Consider the following 21,486-nt stretch of genomic DNA (forward strand, 5'->3'; position numbering starts at 1 on the left):
GGCATTTCAGCCCAAAGCAAGAGTTTCCTCTTGTGCAAAAACAGAGATCTGGATCATTGGCCCCTGGGGTGTGCAGCCTCTCCTCATAGCCAACTAAGATAGAAGGAGTTCTGTTTTCTAACAGCTTAGGTGTTAGAAAACCCTGAAAGATTTGGCACTAGAAATTAGCATGTATCCGGTGGAGAACGGGAGCTAATCTCCTGCAGCAGAGATGTTCAAATAATTGATGAATGTGTGCTGGATTCCCGAAGAGAGAGAGAGAGAAAGGGGGGAGAAGGAGGGAGAGAGGAGGCGGAGGGAAGGTGCTGATTCCAGTCCTGTAACGTCAGGATTGCGTCAATTTGGGTTTCAACCACGTCCTTCGGTCTCCGAGCTCAGTTCGTCAGAAGATCCCACGAACCACAGGAGAAGGGCTTTGCGAATCACTGTGAAGGAAGGAGGTGGAGGGCGAAGGCAGCTGGACCCTCCCTGCCTCCGAGCTTCTCCCTGTCACCGTCGCCTCCTCTTTTTCCCAAAGCCTTCCCAATCTTCCAGGCTGCTGTTTGCATCACATTGGGAAGCAAGAGAGGTTCCTCTGGCTGCCTGTGAGCCTCTGAGCCTCCCTCTCTCTGTGTGTGTTTTCCTTTCCTTTGCCAACTCAGAGGGAAGGAGCCAGGCAGAGCATCCTTCAGCACCTTGGACAGAGCAGCAAGCAAACAACATGGCTCCGATCACAGCCAGCCGGGAAGAATTCGGTAAGAGCATCTTCTTTTAATCTAACCCTGTTTTTTTAAAAAATGACTTGTTTCATTTCAGCTAGATGCTATGAGAACTGGAAGCTCTCCCACTTTGCCATTTCTTTTCCCGGCGGTCCAGAGCATGCAAAGATCTATTGCCATCCCAGCCCCCTGTGTCTCTCCCTCAAAGCCTCTTTTATGCCTTGGGAGGAACAAAAGTTTTCCTGTTTTGTTTTTCCAGCTCCATTTCTTGCTCCCTCTGTATCTCCTAACTCCTAGCTTTTGGGAGACATGGTGATGGAGGAAGGTGTCAATTTTCCTGGGTTCCCTTTTGCAAGGAAGCAAACTGGCTGGGGAGGAATGAGTCAGATCATTTTTTCTTCCAAAGGCTTTGAGAATAATTGCACAAACCACTTCCTTAAAGAAAGGGACAGGGAGCTTTTTGCTCAAAAAGATTAGTCATCCAGCCACCCACTCATCCATCCATCCATCCACAGACTCTCTTTCACCCTTTGAATCTATTCCCTCCTTTTGATAGCAAAGTGCATTCCCAGTGCTTTTAACTATTATATATCCCTAACAGGAATTTAAACAGGGCTGACTGGCTTCCCAGATCTGAGATATTCTGTATTGATAATGTTAATTTAAAAAAACTTTCTTGCATGCCAGTCTTTTTTTCTAGACTTTCAGCTTCAAAAAAGCACAGTCTTTCAGACCAAGAGAACTATATAATTATGCAAAGAGTCAGGCATAGAGACTTGTTCTTTTCCAGTTACCTAAAGGATGGGTCACCAAGACTGTCCCATCACTACAAGTACAATGGGGCGGAGGTCTCAGGTCAAGCCACATATTTACAGACAATACACTTGGATTTACACTGCTTTTGGTCTAATTAAAGATCATGGGAATCTATGGACTTGTTTGCCAGCTTCACTATCTTCTGGATGAAGTTGACATAGTTTCCAGTAATGCTAGCATGTCTGGCTAAGTAATACCAAATCTGTTCAAAACTAGATCAGCTTTAAATACAGTGAGTTGAGATGGTGCTTCTTCAAACCAGCCTTCTTGAGATCTGTCGTACTGTTTGTTTGTTTGTTTGTTTTTCAGAATTAGCTTACTTTCAGGATAGTAGTCAATGTCATAATAGCTAGTCATAGCAGACTACCACTTTGTATGCTAAAATAATACCAAAGGCAGACAACATTCCCAGCGGCAGCTATTTTACAGCAAATTTAGATATGATATCTTCTGGTACTAGCCCTCCTGGGTATTTCTAATTTCATTTGTGACAGCCTGCTCACCTGATCACTGACTGTACAAGAATAATTAATGTCCATAGGCTTCATTCTGCCTCCAAAAGCTGGGGTTATAAGTTGCACCATCATTCCTACCATTGGACACAATCTATCTGCCTACGAGCTTTGAACGAGTATTTGTAAATGTGTCAATTGGCCATTAAAATCTGTTCAACCGAGTTAATGATCCAACCTGGCTTCCTTCCCAAAGCATCTTATGCAACTGCCATTACCTCACTGCCAAGGGGGGTTTGTTTCAGCTACTAGCCAGAAGTCTTGCTTAAAAAGAAAAGAGAAAACCTTACAGCCACACAGATTACAGAAAGCTTAGGGATGGAACTGAGCCAGAGAGCAGGGTCTTACTCCAAAGTAAGATTTTCTGCAGTTGGATACATATGTGATTTCTACACATAGTAACTGCCTTACAAATCGAAAATAAACAGAGCAAAGAAGTGCTCCATGCTAATGTCAGATTCCTATGAAAGTGTTAATGTTACTCAGGAAGGCTAATCTTCTATTTAACCCTTTGGCTGCTTGCTTTTGTGGCAACCTTTCATTTCTCTATGGATTTGCCTAATGCTCGTTACAGACTTTGCTTTAATCGATGAGCAACTCATGTGTGTTTTTCTCCTTTTGGTAATTTGATCTGGTGATTAGAGATCCATGGGTGAGAATCCAAAATATTCCTTCCCCATCTTAGTCAGAAAGAAGAGACCCACTTATCATTTGAATTGTTACCTCTCTTTTTTTTCTCTTAGCCAGAAAGAAGACAGCGATCATTTGTTAGAACACCAGTGTTCTTGCATAAAGGATGTGATTACCTTTCTGCCTAAGCAGTGGCATTGCATTAATATTAATATTTCATGAGACCCCCATTTTGCTCTGAGAATGTGGACTTAGTTTTGATTTCTGCTCCCAGCATGGGAGGCTTAGGCTTACTTAGAAATGTTACTTATGGGCAGGCGTGGATTTCCAATTAGTGGCGTTCATTTGGCCCTGTACTGCTTACTCATGAAATGCTAATGATCTCCTCGGTGCCACTCTTTTATCCATACGCCAGATGTCATTGCAGCATGCATGCTGTTTTGCCTATTGCTATTTGGAATGTGAGCTGATTCATATGTGTGATGGAAAGGAGTTCATGGGGGAATGGATTCAGTTATTGTGCTTGGGCAATGTACTTCACTGAAATGTTGTGTTTAAGGTATCAAGATCTCAGGATTCTTTTGAAGCTCCTCTTTGGTTTGCCTTGCAATTGTCATCAAATATACACAATGAATTTTCCTTTCTGACATGTGCATACAACATGTGCAAATTTAGTATGGGGGAGATGACTGTGCACGTTTCAGAAAAGTGATAATAAGTTGGTGGATAATCTACACCATGTCAAATAATCTCCAATTAAAGTTAGCCTTTTTGTGTCAAAACTCAAGCCCCCCTTGACATAACTCACTGAACATAAAGAGAAATCCAAAGACTAATATAAAAGTGGATGTCATGAATGTGACTAACACATTTCAAATTCTCTTTTATCTACTGAATAAAGAGCCTAATGTGAAAGATGTAAGAGGCAGCTAGAAGTCTTTATACGCCTACAGAATTCATAAATGTTATCTAGGGCAGCAGCAAAATTGAATAGGAATATGTCATTTATTACAGATGTGATTACTGAATTCTGTTTGTTCCAACCACTCTTGTAGCAGCAGACTTCAAGTTAGAGTTTTCCATGCATGTTCATACCTGCAGGGGGCACAAAATCTATATGCTTACTTTTGGATACGACATATCCAGGAATTGTTTCCTTCTGTTTCATCATTTGGCCAGCTGTTGCTAAGTTAAATTATCATTTCTGATCTCCAGATACTACTGTTCATACATTTGTTGCCATTTGCTTTTGACTTGCAGACGAAATTCCAACGGTGGTTGGAATCTTCAGTGCCTTTGGGCTGGTCTTCACTGTCTCCCTCTTTGCTTGGATCTGCTGCCAACGCAAATCTTCCAAATCAAACAAAACCCCTCCTTACAAATTTGTCCATGTGCTGAAAGGTGTTGATATTTATCCTGAAAACCTCAACAGCAAGAAGAAATTTGGTGCAGAGGACAAAGGAGAAGCCAAAAACAAGTCTATCATTCCAAAGAGTTCTCTACATCTTGACCTCGAGAAGCGAGATCTGAATGGCAACTTCCCCAAAACAGTTCCGAAGATAACAAGTTCCTCAGAAGTTGAGAACTCTATTCCAAAAGTCTTTCCTGAGAGGGAGAAAGATTCGGTGTCCCCTGATAGCTTGAAATCTATCTCATCTTTATCTTCTGAAGAGAAGCAAGATAAATTAGGGACTCTCTTCTTCTCGCTTGAGTACAACTTTGAAAAGAAGGCATTCATGGTGAACATCAAAGAAGCACGTGGCTTGCCAGCCATGGATGAGCAGTCAATGACTTCTGATCCGTACATCAAAATGACAGTACTGCCTGAGAAGAAGCACAAGGTGAAAACTCGAGTGCTGAGGAAAACCTTAGACCCGGCTTTTGACGAAACCTTCACCTTTTATGGGATCCCATATACTCAGGTTCAAGATCTGAGTCTTCACTTTATGATTCTGAGCTTTGACCGGTTTTCTCGAGATGATGTCATTGGAGAAGTACTCTTTCCTTTATCAGGGATTGAGTTGTCTGAAGGAAGACTGCTGATGAACAAAGAAATCATCAAAAAGAATGTTAGGGTAATTAATTTTACATTTTTATTATTAATTTGTTTTGCCTGCTATGTCTCAGTACATAAAAGATTTTAATGCTCCAGGATGTAAGATTAGCACTTCACACAGACACACAAATCTTTATTTATGTATCTATATAAATCTTGGATGGATAAATACATAAAAGATAGGTAGGTAGCTTGATTGATCAATCAAGAGATATCAGAGAAGCTCAACAATACAAAAGGGGTTGTTACTGTACCCTTTATTTGTATCAACCTAAGAAGAAAGGATTTTACACAGTTTTTGAAAGATGACCCAGCTTGGGTTGAGTGGGCCCACAAAAAGAAGGGGGTTTGTCAATTTTGAAAGAACCATTAACACTGGATCAAACTGTGCTTATTCCATCTTTTCTTAACTTATGGTTATGTACTCTAGACAGCATCCAGAGTCATGCTTCTATCATAATCTAACATGTTGCATTGTATAATCTAAGTGTATAAACACAAAGTAATAATAATCCACAAGGAGCCATTGGATCAGGACCTTATGCTATGATCAACAGGGCTGTTATAATGTGCTCTGCATCAAAAAATCTCTAAGTGATTTATCCAGTAAGCCATGTTGAGAAACAACATCAAACCACCGATCATTCAGTTCCCCAGAGTTTCTCAGACATACCTGGCAGTAAATATGGAACCTTCTAAATGAAAAACATGTGCTCTATGTTTAAGCTGTGGCCCATCCTTGAAGCTACAGTCTAAGTCTTGTGATTCTCTGGGCTTTCACACAAGACTTCTGCAGAGGCAATGCCACAAAGTGAAGTGGTCAGAATACTTGAGTGGAATGGCACCCTGAAGCCAACCATGCCCACTAGAGGTGTGTGCAATGCCCAAAAACCATACCATTTTTGGAACCATTTTTGGCTCCCACCTCCTCGTTTTCTGGGAAATTCCCAAAATTGGGAGGGGGTGCCATTTTCATTCCAGTAAGATCCAATTCATTGGTGCCTCACTTGTAGGCCACATGTATGACTGCTGTTTGCAAAGTTTTGGAAAGTTTGACCAATCCACTGATTTTGTGCAAAAAATTTTTTTATTATTTGTTTAAAAAAACCACAAGAGGGGATTCTGGGAATTGAAATCCCAACCAGGGTGTGCCATAAGAAGGGAGGAGAATGGACACAGTCAACCAGGCTTCTGATTGGCTGTGAAAGAAACATGAGAAACAGAGAGAAACCCTCATCATACCCTGGGAGGGAGCACAGATGATCTTTCAATGCCCATGCCATACAAGGTGTTGCTGGGAAAGCAAGTTCCCAATGGGGCCCTCTCTGGAGAAGAGGCCTAGGGAAGCCTTTACCATTTCTCTCTCTTTCTCTCTCTTTCCAACCTCATTTTTCTCAAGTGGTCACTCTGAGTAGGGATGGAGTAGGCTGCCAGGAAAGAAAGTAGAGGAGGGGCACCACCAGGTGCCTACTCCCGCCTAATTTGCGAGACCACCCACTCAGCACAGCTTCTGCCTCAGGTAGAGTACCACTCAGCCCCATCGAGCCATCAGCTGAGAGATCCAACTGCTTGTGATCCATTCCAACTAAGGCTTTGGCTGGGTCCTACTCAGTCTGTTTTCAGCAGTCCAGCTGCTGGACTGCCAAATTTTCCCAAATACCAAATCGCCAAACTGAATTGTGCACACCCCTAATGCCCATCATTAATCAGGCTGAATTGTTTCACACCAATAATAATGACGTGTTGACAGAGAGCAGACTTTGATGCTGGGAATCCACTGATGGAATCCAGTGGATGTGGGTGACTATAATCTATCCTTCGTAGGCTGGTCATAGGGGCATTCTCAGAAACCTACTCCGAAGGACTGGAACACCTTCTTCAAACCTGTTCCAGAGCTGATAAATCCTTTGAGACTGTTTTTTTTTTCAGGGGAGGCAGGTTTGAGGCCCACAAGAGAAAGGAGCAATAGGACAACACTAGCTATTATCCATTTATGAGGCACAGTAGTGGAAATGGGTCTAAGTGTTAAAGTGGAGCTTTATAAACTTGGCAGTAGTTCTCTTTTGCAAATTAATGGAGGAAGATAATGTACCAGAGCATAAGCTATGTATATAAACAAAAGATAATAATAATCCATGGGGAGTCACTGGATCAGGACATTATGCTGTGATCAACAGGGCTGCTAGAGCCTGCTAATACAGACCCAGATACAAGAACAAGACTGCTATCAGTCTGTTGTCTTCACTTGAGGGCAGCAGGTGACAAGGGACAGATGTTTTAGAGACAGTTCCCAGGTGTTGTAAATGATGAAGGATAACAGTAGTTGAAATCACAATATATGGATGGCTTTGGGGTCTGAAATGTGCATTGAAGTAATCACTTCTACCATTACCACCAACCCAAATATATGGACCACTGTTACTAAAATATGCTGTAGATCATGAAAAAACTTTGAAATGATATTGAATATAATGTGACTCCCTTATCCACTGACTCATTATCCATGATTTCACTTACCGGCACTCCAAAAAACATCTCCACACACACCTGTAAGTGTTTGCAGGATTTTCTAGGCCCTCCAATGTGATTCTATGCTATGCTTCCAGCCCAAGAATATCAAAGAATAGGACTAGAAGACCGAAAGACGTCTACAAACACTTATGTTTGCTATTCACTTGTACAATCCTGACCATGTATAGTCTTACTATAGGATTCACTATTACCCACAGTTTTAGGGATCCACAATGAGCCCTGGAATATATCCCCTGCAAAGATGGGAGTCATAGTGTACTTGTCCCTATATACACTAATATTGTCATTACAGGAACATTGAAAATGAAGATGAACATTCACAATCCAATAAATGCACCATTATATCGCAGACAGTAGTCTGTGGGAATAAATTGTGGCATCATTATCCAAAACTGCCTTAAAAACAACAAGAACAAGCAATTTCAAGAGTGTAATTTGAAGCAGAGTGGGAAAGAGTGGAACAGCATCTTAATATAGAGTTCTGCTCCAATCCATATCACCTCTCTCAGATTTATTTCTCTCCCAGCAGAGATCTCCAAGCACTTCAATTCAATGTTTGAACCAATCCTTTATCTGTATTATATTAATACAGTAGTTAATATTATATATCACCAAGACTAAAAATATTACACAGATGTTTATACTATGCAGAGTTGATGATAGTTCTGGATTCAGGCAGAACATGCCATCTTCTTTCCCCCCCTTTCCCCTTTGTTGTTATTGCAGTTGAAGTTATTGGTCACCAATAATGGAATAATGAGATGAGACACAAAAAAATGGGTTAAACAAGGATCACTTTACTTGGCCAATATCTCATTTAAGTTGTTTGAGCCTGAAAGTAGCAAGAGAAAAGAAACCTGATATGGATCCAGCTGAGGCCAAGTTCCTAAACCAAAACTACCTCCTCAGATTTCTTTTGGGCAAAATACTTGAGCCCAGAGGGGAATCCAATAGTTGGTTTGCTCCTTGGCTAATCACTTACCGGAATGTAACCTTAGGATACTTCCACCAAAGTCCTAGGACCTTATGAAATGCCTGGTGAACCTCCGGAGGAGACTCCTTTCCTCTCCTCAGATCCCTGGAGCTGCAGAGGCCACACCAAAGCCCCACCATACAACAAAAGGGTGCAAAGGCTGTATACCAAAGTCTAAATTTTGTCCCCCCTCACCTGCCAAATAATATCCTATTTGAAAATATCACCTTGGGATAACCATTATGATACAATATGGGGTAGGGAAATAAACTTCAGATAAAGGGGAGAAAATTCCTACTAGCCTTGAAGTGATCAGTAAACTCACACTGCACTGAGGGCTGCAGGGTAGGCTGCTCTGCTGGGATCCAAAGAAGCACATGATCAGGTCTTACTCACAGTGATTCCCCAGCATGTGATGCCTTCCAGTTCCACACAAAAAGACTCCTGGTCTCTGACCATGAAGGCCATCAAAAGCATACATTCCTTGTAGCATCTTTCATCACATGGTCCAGGTATTTATTTATTCATTCATTTATTTATTTATGTACAGTATTTGTATTCCGCCCTTCTCACCATGAAGGGTACTCAGGGCAGATCACAATGTACATATCTATGGCAAACATTCAATGCCATTAAATAAACAACACATAGACAGACTCAGAGGCTATTTAACTTTCCAGCTTCTGGCTTTTGTGAGGGTATGCTCGATTCCGGCCACAGGAGGAGCTGCTGCTTCATCATCCAATGTGACAATGAGTCCTTTTGATGGAGTACTTCCTCATCCAGCATGCACGCTGCTGGATGTTTTTATGGCATTGTAAATTAGTTAAATTAGCCTCCCCGCATAAGCGGTCTCTAAATTTTCCTACTTGACAGATGCAACTGTCTTTTGAGTTGCTTAAGTAAACAACAAGCTGGGCCTATTTAACAGTCAGGCACTCAATCTGACTCGGGCTTTGAACTCATGACCTCTCAGTCAGTAGTGATTTATTGCAGCAGGCTACTAACCAGCTGCGTCACAGCCCGGTATGTAATATTGCAGCAGGACTAAAAATGATCCCTTTCTCCTGCCACAGTCCTCTTGCTCACTTCTGGAATTTTCTAAATGTCTTTTTTCCTGTGTATGCCATTCTCATGCCTTGTGCTCCTTAATGGAAGTCTATAGACCAGGAATGGGCTACTGTGCAAGAAGCATGAACAATTTTTCTTCTTTGTCCAGTTGGTGGGTTACTCCAGTCCATTTCTGCACATCCAAAGTGACACAATCTCATTCTGGTTGACATTTTGGCTGTTTTTTTAAATTTGTGTAGGGGGGGGGGGACTGATATTTTGAAGACTTTACGAAGGAAACTGCTTCAGTTTTGGCAGATTTTGGCTAGTTTTCAGGACAAAAAAAAACTCACCTGATAATCATCCTAAATTGCTTTTAGAAATGGGAGGCCTGGGGAGGTCTAAGGGTCCCATGTGGCCCATGGGCTGTTGTACACTATGTTGATAACACAACACAGCTAACAAAAACAATTCTTGGTGTCTTAGCTTTGAGGCCTATTCCTGGACTTTTATTGGGCACTGATTCAGAAAACTACATTGGAGAGACTACATCAGCTCTAGTTTCTTAGATATGGTTATCATTATTTTTTTAATAGGGAAACAGGTGGTGAGTGGTATATGACATTATCTTCTGTATCTCAAAAACTAGAGCTGATAGGGGGAAGTAGGTGCCATTTTTTGAATCAGTAAGTCAAATATACCCAGAAATAGGTCAAACATTTAAGACACTAAATATGTGTTGGCCAGTGTAATGCCATTTGGACTTGTGGCTCCCATACAGGAAAAAATTGAATTTGAATCTGATTCATAAAATTATACTATCTTTTAAATCTTGGATTAATCATTACTTAAACTACCTATTCAAACATCCAAATGTGTGGGTTAAAAAATGTATGGACTGCATTCAAGTAAAGCTTGTTTTATCAAAACAGATTCTTTAAAAATGATCTATTTGACTGAATATTTTGAAATCTGTAAGGAAACTCACTGAAGTCTACTTTTAGTTACAATAGCATCTTAAACCGGGTCATTTAACTTTCACTACCCAACAGTCTCATCAAGCTAATCTAAACGATTAGGGAAAAAGCCAACAGATTTACCTTGGCTTTGTCAATAGAGACCAACAGGCCCAATTCCAAGTGCTTCATAATTAACTAGGTGGTGGACTGCAAAGGTACAGTCTCCATCCCAATAAAGTCCATGGCAAAACTCCATTGACTTTAATGGCTTTGAGTGTCACCATTTATCATCATGGCTCTCATCCATAAGCCATCAACTTATAGTGCTTGCATGACTAAGCCTCCCATCCTCAAATCACTTAGCAAAAGTTCCCTGCTGCTAATGTATCACTTTGACTATCAAACCAGCTGATAGAATTGAGGCATCTGTTTTATTAATATTAGTGGTTCTGGCACACTTTCTGAATACTTTAATTAGGGATAAACTCCGATGAAATCAACAGATCTTATTTCTAGTCTTTTGACATCCAATGGCAGCAGATGGTGCCCTTGGCAATGTGACAGTGAAGCTGAACTATAAAGGGACTATGGAAATATCTATCTTCAAAGTAGATTCAGGGTATTAAAAAGTTCCTTTAAGGCAGAGATGAGTCCTCTTTTGTGGCCATCCTCATATAGAAAGCCAACACATGGAATATGCAAAGATAATCCGCTTCCGTGAACAGCCCAGAAACATATTCCTCCATTTTCCTCTGCAGTTCTCTGATAGGAAGCAGCAAGACAAAACTTACTGTTATCATTTGGAATGAGTATTCCAAAGAGGAATTGAAATATTTGTTAGGCACACTGAACAGAGGGATGGTTTGTTGGAAGGATATGGGGAAATTGGTCCATGGGCATGATATATTTGCCTGTTTTATGATGATGTGTTCTAAAAACCAGAGTAGATTTGTCACCTCAGTGACCTGGGATCCACTAGCTGTGACTGTTGCTAAATTTCAAACCTATTAAGCATTTCAACCTCTCAATAACCAATAGTTCTTCTTAAAGACCTGCTCGTGTATTGACTTTTGGGAAATTGTTTTAAAAAGATCAAGCATCAAAGCAAATTGCTTCACAATGCACCAAGCTATATTTTCATCGGAGTGTTTTATATGTATTTTTTTTAATACAATAGGCCCCTATAGGTGACCTGGTGCATTGCAATTTACTTGGTTTCTGTTTCCTAAGATACATATTTTTTTTCTAGCAGGATGACTATATCAACTTTACCGAGTCTTATTTAGAATCATGGAACCATAGAGTTGGAAGAGACAGCAAAGGCCATATAGCCCAACCTCATGCTGGAATGCATAATCAAAGCACAAAGAGAATCATAAAACTATAGAACCATAGAATCACAGAATTGGACAAGACCTCGTGGGCCATCCAGTCCAACCTCCTGCCAAGAAGCAGGAAAATCACTTAAAATAATTAAGACCAAACATGTTGAAGATGGACTTAACGTAGTAGATGTGGTAGAAAATAGCAAAGTACTAATGTAACCCTTCACAATGGTTGTGATTTTTAAAAAGACCCCTCCTACTTTCTGTCCCACTATGAAAAAGTAGCCATTGGAACCCATGTTTCAGGTCCTTGAGAGAGAGAGTGGGTGATGGAGATTGAATAAAATTGAGTCATCATGGAATACTATCAATGGTCACTCTATTTTTCAATTCCCTTTCCACAATCAGATATTTATATACTTGTAAATTAGAGGGCAGCACTTGATTCATTTACACCAAAATAAATTTGCAAGCTTTTTAAGCATAATGACAATTTTAATAGAAATTCAACTGCTAATCCCATTTTGAGTATTCCCATGCAACATCAACATGTAAATTACATTGATCCAATGTGCCTATATTTCCTGAGACTAGTAATTCAACATAACCTCTTGTCTTTGTAGCTACTTTTATGGTCAAAGATTTCCTAACATTCAATATTGTGATATATTCTAGGGGGTAATACCGACTAATCTGGGTCAAGTGAGCCATGCCTCAAACCCATTGAAATAAAGAGAACTAGAAATTTTGATCCTTTAACTGTTTTGGATGTCAACTCTCAGAAGCCCTAGCTTAGCTTGGCTAATAGTTAGGAATTCTGGGAACTGAGGTCCATGACACCTGGAAGAGTTTGGGGAACACTGAGTTAAATATTCTCAATCTATTTACAAAATGCTACGTGTTTAAGGATTTGCTTTACACAATTGTATAAGTGGCTTATTTCTAAGGTTTTAAAATAGCTCTCAGTGTCATTTCTTATAGAACATTATGCATGATTTTTTTTTCTAATTCTCTAGAAGTCTTCTGGGCGTGGAGAGTTGCTGATCTCCCTTTGTTACCAGTCCACAACGAATACTCTCACTGTAGTTGTTTTGAAAGCGAGGCACCTACCCAAAGCTGATGTTTCAGGATTATCAGGTAATTTATAATAGCACATTCTTACAGTGACCTACATACAAGGGATTTAAGAGCTTGAGCCAATATCTATATACACTGGAATTAAACGTGTAAGTTTCAAGCAGTCTAATGCCTATGGATTTATTCATCTTGATATATAAAAAACAAGAACTGAGTCTGATGTTCTTGCTTGGGCAACTGAGCAGGGTCTTCTGCTTGATGAACTTCATGCCCTCTGAGTCCCAGTTTAAATAAACGATCCCAGGAACCATACATTGGAAAACACATGGACAACTTTCACAGACCTGGGAATCTCAGATCATGGTCACAATTTAAATATGTCATAAACTCATCTCATTTTACTAAATCTCCAGCACTTAGTCATACCATACTTTTCCTTCTAACATCAGGACTAACTCCTTGACTATTATGGCAGATAGATATAGATATAGATATAGAAGATTATTGGTTTATTTGGGAAATATTTTGACAATATCACTGTGGGTCCCATGCCTCCCTGACTCCATTCTAAGTCACAATGGAGATTTTGTAATATGGAAAGAACAGAGAGTCACAATTACTTCCATATAACATGCACCATCAGGGAGCAGCAGCAGCAGCAGCAGCAACAACAACAACAACAACAACAACAACAACAACAACAACAACAACAACTTGCTACCCACATCCCTGGGTGTATTGATACTGTAGAAATAATGAAGATATAATAAACTTTGACTGTTGTGGCTCAATGCTGTGGAATCAAGAGATTTGTGGTTTCACAAAGTCTTTAGCCTTTTCTACCTAAGATTGCTAGTGCCTCACCAAGCTCCAAATCCCAAAAGTCCATAGCACTGAACCATGGCAGTTAATGCATGCCAAACTGCATTAATTCTACAATGTAGATGCCCCCTTAGTCTGCCTTCTCAGCAATTCCTATCTGATGTGGGAGAACCTAGAATCAGAAGTACCACCATCAGCGTAGTCTTTTCCTCACGGGATCACAATTTCCCAAGATGATATAAAAGGTCATTAGAAAGGCCAATCTAATAAGTCAGAATGCAGTAGGGACAAAAGGTGGGCCATATTACAAGGGAACCAAAACCCTGAATCTACAAGACCTGAAGAGGGCTGATAACAGGGTGACTTGGATATGTCTCATAAAATTGATGGAAGTTAACAAAACCATGATTCAAGGAAGTATGACTTAAGCAATATTTTTCATCTTGTAGAGCATATATGCTATAAAGATATGAGTACAATTGCTCAGTGGTGTCATAGAATCATAGAATCATAGAATAGAAGAGTTGGAAGAGACCTCATGGGCCATCCAGTCCAACCCCCTGCCAAGAAGCAGGAAATCGCATTCAAAGCACCCCCGACAGATGGCCATCCAGCCTCTGCTTAAAAGCCTCCAAAGAAGGAGCCTCCACCACAGTCCGGGGGAGAGAGTTCCACTGCCGAACAGCCCTCACAGTGAGGAAGTTCTTCCTGATGTTCAGGTGGAATCTCCTTTCCTGTGTCAAGTGTGGGGAGCATGGGTCACACCAGGTAAACTCAACCATATGGGTTTTGGAGAGTCATGGGCAAGGAGAGGAGTCTGCCTTTGCTCCCTTGGCTCACTGAAGGCTAGTCCTTGTCTCTCAGTTGGATTTCTCTAAGATGATTCAACTTGCTCTTACTAACCCCTTTCCCACATCCACACATACTCAGATGCCCCCCAGTCCCTCCTCCTCTTTCCCACACATTTATATAGCTTCCCTTCTTGACTTCCTCTCCTTTAACCTCCCCTCTTTCTTTTAAACAACATATATAGAAACTTTTCTTCAGCAACAGCTACTTGTGTTTTTCCACTGTATGCCAAAGCACATGCTTTTATGCAGCGTGCCGTGATTTGTGAAAATAGTTATGGGCTTAATTTGCAGGTCTGATTGCTGAGAAACACATTTCTTGCTTCTGAATGGGATAACCATATATTTTGAAATCCTGGAACTTTCCCTGATCTCTTTTTGGCCAGCCTTGTTTTGCTGCTCCTGCTGTGATACCTTAGCAGCATCAGGAGCAAGAAAGTGGTCTTTCTATCTCTCTGCATGTTTGTGTAATATTTTGTGGTACAGTCTGGTATAGGAAGAGGTCCATGGAGTGATGCCAACCCTAGTGATGCCATTGCTATTGCTCCATGGGTCCATATACCTCTACTCTAGATTCAGGGATAACTTTTCAAAGGGATGGGGATTTATTAAGAGTGTGGACGAGTGATAGTGATCAGCAGTTTCATCTGGGCATTGCAATCACATCTTTCCTCTTTCATTGTGTGGGATAAACCAATTGTTTAATTTTGTTTGTCTTTGCAGACCCCTATGTCAAAGTGAACCTCTATCATGCTGAGAAAAGGATCTCAAAAAAGAAAACCCATGTCAAGAAGTGTACCCCCAATGCGGTGTTCAATGAACTCTTTGTCTTCGATATTCCTTGTGAGGGTCTTCAAGAGATCAGCATTGAATTCTTGGTTTTGGATTCAGATAGGGGATCCCGGAATGAAATTATTGGCCGGTTAACCTTGGGGGCTTCAGCAGAAGGAACAGCTGGAGAACACTGGAAGGAGATCTGTGAATATCCTAGGAGACAAATTGCCAAATGGCACATGTTATGTGATGGCTAACTGCAGAACAAGAGGTTGGAACTCTTCAAACAAGCAAGCAAACAAAAATCCGTAGGCAAGGATCAGTTTTCTTTCTTTGCAATGTATAATCACAGGCTTGTGCCATTAAAAAAGGACTTTTTGTTGTTGTTGATATTAAGACTGAATTGAATTGTCAAAACAAAAGGTAACTAACTTATTTTCCATTTGATCAAGCTCTTTTTTGTTGCTCTCAACAACTGTAAAGAACATGACATAATTTCATATTCAGTGGTTCATATTCTACTGGAGTTTACAGCTAAAGAGACACAAAGTGCTGTAAACTCAATTACGAAGTCTGTTTTCTAAAGTATTATAGTACCAGAATAACTAGATGATGTCACTTAGATACTAGCAACCTCATTAGTATACGTTACCAGGCATAAAATCACCTGGGTTTTGTAGAATTGAAAAAAATAATAATTAGCTGAGCAAATGGAAGAAACATTCATTTCAGCTTCAGAATGGAAAACAACCCTTTCTTCTTCTTGGTTTTATGAAAATAGACACTTTTTCAGATGATTAGGGATTTATACTTTGAACAATCCAAAGACTCTTTTTTTAGAATTGATATTAGGTATATCAGAAGATCAGTTTGCTATTTAACTCATGACATATTTTATTGGAGGGGGGGAGAGATTGAATCCATTAACTGGCACAGAACCATTCAGAATCTAGAGAAACATCCCCTCCCCCCAATTATTAACTTTCTTTAATAAAGGGCTCAGATAATACTGTATGGTTAGAATTTGTGCTTTAAGCTGTGGCATGGTTATTTATTTGTTTATTTATTCATTGGCCAAAATAAAAATAGATTGAACATTTCTTAGCAAAGTTGAAGCAAGTGGACATAATGGTAGAATATTATCTAAAGATGGAGGGAAAAACCTTAAGTATATACTCATGTATAAGTCTAGAACTTTTAGTCAAAAAATCAACCCCCAAAACCTGGGTCAACTTAACCACAGATCAATGTAAATGTTTTACCTGAACTTTTATCAAAAAGAAGCCACCCCTTTCTCTGAGAAGAGTGGCAAAAGGTGAAAGCTTAGTTCACCCCAGGAGACCCTCAATCCCCCCTATTCTGTTTGCCATGGTGTCACTTATTTTTGGGCAGGAAAATGGCAGCATTCGGGAGGGCTGGATGATCTCCTGAAATGATTTCACCTATCCATGGAACAACTCTCAAATTATCCATGGAACTTATCAAAATCTATAATTTTCAATCCAGAACCTGCCCTCAACTTATATATGAGGTATATACTTATACATGAGCATATAACATAATATACTTTGAAATTGCTGTAGATTGAACTGAAATGTCTTTATTATACAATTCTATTGATTTCCATCATGCTAAAAAGGAATAAAAGACAATTGAAACGTGTTTTTTTAAAAACAACAACTCATAATTTAGATGGTGTTAGGATATGCAGAGAAAGCATCGATCCTGCAAAAACTCACTATTTGAAGTGGTTCATGTTCAAACGTAAAAGTTTTAGCAGAATCAGGCTTCCAGCTAACTGCATACCTCATGCTGACTCAGAAGTAGATGAGCTGTTTTATTGTAGCAATTCACTTAGCTCAATATCGTGTGTGCCATTGGGTCACTGTATTGAATACTGAAGGAATAGTGGGAGGAGCATAGCACTGTGGTGTGCAACATGCATGTATCATATGTTTAGATTTTATTTATTTATCTTTGCCAGGTACGGGGAACAAAGTCTGACCTAAGGCTAGGACTATAGGCCTTGTGACCTCCAAGGCAAACCTATATATGTGTACCGCTGCCTGCCTGAGATGTTTCTTAGCTTTTCCTTGCTGTTCAGGTGGCAAAAACACAAAAGCTTACTGATGCACCCCTAGTGGGTTGCCTTATGTGTTGGATGGATTACACCCAGCTTGGTGGGTTGCAAAACTGTGTAGGTCAATACAGAGTAAATTAGTGCACAAATATAATAACCCTAAACCTGTGGAACGTATTCATATGTTTACACTAGAAACAATGTTAAGCTGTCAGATTAGCACAATTGCAGTAGAAAGGTTTCCAATCCTATCCTTTGTTGATGGATACTTGAGATAGTGGAGAAAGTCTTCATTTCAGCGCAAACTAGGAAACCTGCCAGAATTACATTTGCCGCTGCACAATTACCATTAGAAAATCCTGTGGAGATTCCACGGCATATAGACACATATGTTCAGCCAAATGAATTTCCTAGGTTGGTCTTAAAAGCCAAGATTGTACAGGGATCCCTCTCTGAAACATCTCAGAAATAACCAAGTATATATAATGATATAATGTTATTTGAATTCATGTCTCCATGGAAATCCTTCTCAATAGACTTCAGTGGAGGCAAAGATCACATGGAAACTTTTAGGACCAGGCTTTTGTGTTATCAAGGGGTCACAGGATTGTCCTTTTGATGTGAATATGTACAATGCTTTGTTTGAAGGGTAGGGTTTTGAATGGTGTTTCAAAGGAAAAAGAAGCTTCAGGGCTCACATTCCTGTAGTGTGGCTGAAGCACTGTCTTTATCTAGTTGTCCTAGTGATCTGTCTAAAATGTGAATATCTTGACCCACTGCCCATTAATTTGGAATTAGAAGTATTGGGAATTTTGAGCCAGTCTAAGACCTGACTTGAAGTCATGATCCACAAATAGCTGCTGAGATGAGAGCCTTCTCTTGCTCATGCATTCTTTTTGTTGCTGAAATGCTTTTCAGCAGGAGAAGAGGAGAAGATGTAAAAAAATCTGAAGGGTTCAGAATACCATTACCATGGAATTTAATGGGACCAAATGGGCTGAAATGGAAGGATTTTGGCAAAACTGCTTAATGGATCAGAACCAATGTACTCCAAGGCATATGTAATTGTTTAAAAAGACCCATCAAGCATTGACAATGAAATCAGGGTTCTACCAACTAATGCTGGAGGTTTATGTAGGATTTTAACTGGAACCATGGTTTGGCCAGAACAGGATGAGCAAGGACTGGGATGTGAAATATGCAACAAATATTACTGAAAGAATTCCATTTGGAGTCTTTCAGGTTTTTGTGTTGGTAATTTATCCAGGTTTTTGAATGATGTGTTTGATATAACTGTGTTTATATAAGCTCTAAGGCATTTTCACAACATGCTTTTTATTAAAATGCTCTGTGTAAAAATAATAATAATAGTGATGCAACTTGTGTAAAAAGGAGTCAAATCTATTTTGTTTTGTTTAGACCATTTGTAGGCCAACATCTGTCCAGGCTTGAAATCCTCAGATAACTTACTCCAAGGTAGACCCATTGAAATGATGAAGAATTGATCCTAAAACTACAATGAAGCCAGTAGGCTTTGATATGGATCCTATCTGTAAGGAAAGATATCTGTCAAACCATGGGCATTCTGCTGAACTGAAGAGTTGAGATGACCCAGTAATGCTCACATTAAGACTAGAAGTAACAAGCATTTCAGATGGAAAGAGCTTCCAACCTAATCATAAATGAAAAAAATGTGACCCAAAAATCAAACACATTTAGTTCAATAGAAAATTGTGATTATGATCTGTATCTTTGTGAACTCACTCTTAATGAAACTTATTTAAACAACAAGAGTTGTGAGTTTTTTGTTGAATTAATGTTGAACTTGCCTGTCCTTAGTCTTGGGCCCTAAGTGTAAAAAGTGAGTAGAGCAATTAAAACATCAATAAAATCATGAAATCCTGTAGAGTTGGGAAGGTCCACAAATGCCATGGAGGCCAATCCATTACCAATGCAGAAGTATTCAGTGAAAGAACCCAAATTCTCTTTTTTAAAAACACCAGTGAAGGAGAGTCCTTCACCTTCCAATGTGGTCTTTTCTACTGTTGGAAGTTCTCCTTGACATTTATTGGGAAACTCCTTTCTTGTAAACTGAATCCATTGTCCCAGGTTCCCACCACTAGAACAGCACTAACAAGCTCTTTCTATCTTCTTTGTGACAGCTTTTCAGATACTTAAAGATGGCCGTCATAGCACTTCTTGATCTTCTCTTTTGTAAATTAAGCATACTCAACTCTCTCAACTGTTCTTAATGGGGCTTGGTTTCCAGACTTCTAAAATCCTCTGTAACATACAGAAATTCATGGATGAAGGGCTGCCTGGAAGTAGAAACCTGTAAATCTCTAGTCAAACCCTTGTCTACCACATCATCTCTAGTCATATGGTTTGATATTGGTCTTCAGCCACCATTCCATACCAGGTCCCAAATTCTCACTTCAGTAATATGCCTTGATTTGTTTGTCTTCAAATAAAATCTGGGGTGGTGACAATCTGTCATTTTGCAACCAGTAGGTAATATCTAAAAGCCTGCCTTAAGTAGTGTGAGAGATACCTTTCCTACTGGTGGAATGACAGCTACCGGGGTGGGAGAGAACAATTCTTTTTTACACTGGGCAAATTGTAAATAGGGTCCTCTTTTTTTAACTCTTAAGAAATGTTTGTCTTGCAAAATCCAGCTGCTAACCTGTCCAGGACTCAGCTGGGATTGAAATATATGTGATCATGCCTTTAAGAGATGATGAAAAAATAATTGCTGTTTTATAAAGTATTTGGTTCTTAATGTGAATATCTTGAAATCTGTTAAGGCTAATGTCCTGTATCAAAACTTGTAAAATAATGTTTGTCTAAGTAGATAAGAACAACTACAAAAGATGAACCCAAAATGGGATCTTATTCATGTTTGGAGACTTGTTGTAACTCAATAACCAATTTGTTAATGATGTTGTACATTCAATAGAAGTTCTTTGGGAGGAAGCATGGTGTCGGAGGATTTGTATGTCTTTTGTGCCAGCTTGTATGTTGTGCCATGTATGTAAGACAAGAATAAACTGCTACTTTCATTCATTCCATCCCAACATAACTTTTTTTAAAAAAAGTCCCCAAAGCATATAAGTTTGCTTTTTCTTTGAGTTTCCCAGTGTTAATCCAGTTCCATTAAGAAACTTTTTGAGAGACCCTGCCCCGCTCTTGTACATTACACTACTATCATACATTGTATAACATTTTCAAGTATTCCAGACATAATCACATGATGATCCCTTCAACATGACCATGAGGTAAGTAAGTATTATTGCATTATTCTGCCATAGTGCAGAATTGAGCTGGGCAGTTTGGAAGCAAGAGAAGCTGAGAAATTCAGAGACTGAGAGGTCTGAATACAATTGTTAGTCTTGATTAGAGTACATCTACATGAATCAATTGGATTTTCCTACCTGTTCACACTCTTTGGCCTGAATCCTATTGGTTTCAACTGGAAGAGAACAGATTGCTGAATTCAGGCCCATTTAGACCAAAGAAGTTCAGGCCCAAGAACAGTCCCAGTGGTGTCACTAGGGGGCTGTAGAGGGTATGGGTTGCACCAGGTGACATCATCAGAGGGGATGACCTCATTCATGATGGGTGAAACAGGCGAGAAAGCCAAGTGAAGCTGAAGAGCCCTCCTTGCCCCTTAGGATCGCTGAAAGCTTGCATGCATTTCTTTACAGTGATGCAACTTACTCTTGCTCCCTCCCTTTCATGTGCTCAGATTGGTTCCTCCCAAATTCTGGATCTACATTGCCATATATGGTCGGTGTAGACCCATATAATGCAGTTTAACTGCATTGAAGTGCATTATATATGTCTACACTGAGCACATAAAGCAGTTCCAAACTGCATGTGACAATGTCAACACAGCCTTTCCCATACATTTACAGTTTCCCCGCTTCCTCCTCCAATATCCCTTTCTTTTCTTTTAATTGCAGATATAAATAACCTTTCTCCTCAGTTTCACTTTCCAGCTTTTTCTCCATCCATACTCCCGATTTCTCCTGCAACAAGTGCAACTAAGACTTTGACTCCAACAACAGCCACTTATGTTTTTCCCCCACTATATGCCAAAGTACATGGTATATGTGATGTGCTTTGATTTGTGAAGATAAATATCAGCTGAATTTGCAATTCTGATTGCTGAGAGACACATTTCCTGCTGCTGAATGGTTTAACCATACATTTTGAATTTCTGGATGTTGGGAATCATCCTGACTACTCAGGTCTAGATGTAGTTAGATAGATGATAGAGTTAGATTTAGGGAATCCTTTCCCTGTTTCCAAAGCATGCCTAAACAGGCTTTACT

At 39.8% G+C, this 21,486-nt stretch overlaps 1 protein-coding gene across 1 annotated transcript; it reads left to right on the forward strand.

Moving 5' to 3' along the window:
• Positions 1–310: 310 nt before the first annotated feature.
• On the forward strand, positions 311–20,215 carry syt4 (synaptotagmin 4). Its single transcript, XM_008103630.3, has 4 exons — positions 311–734; positions 3,917–4,731; positions 12,568–12,688; positions 15,022–20,215. The coding sequence occupies exons 1-4, from the start codon at positions 701–703 to the stop codon at positions 15,327–15,329; spliced, it is 1,278 nt and encodes a 425-aa protein (XP_008101837.2). The 5' UTR covers positions 311–700; the 3' UTR covers positions 15,330–20,215.
• Positions 20,216–21,486: the final 1,271 nt, after the last annotated feature.

The sequence above is a fragment of the Anolis carolinensis genome, chromosome 2 (genome assembly GCF_035594765.1).
Source record: "Anolis carolinensis isolate JA03-04 chromosome 2, rAnoCar3.1.pri, whole genome shotgun sequence".
Taxonomy (NCBI): Eukaryota; Metazoa; Chordata; class Lepidosauria; order Squamata; family Dactyloidae; genus Anolis; species Anolis carolinensis.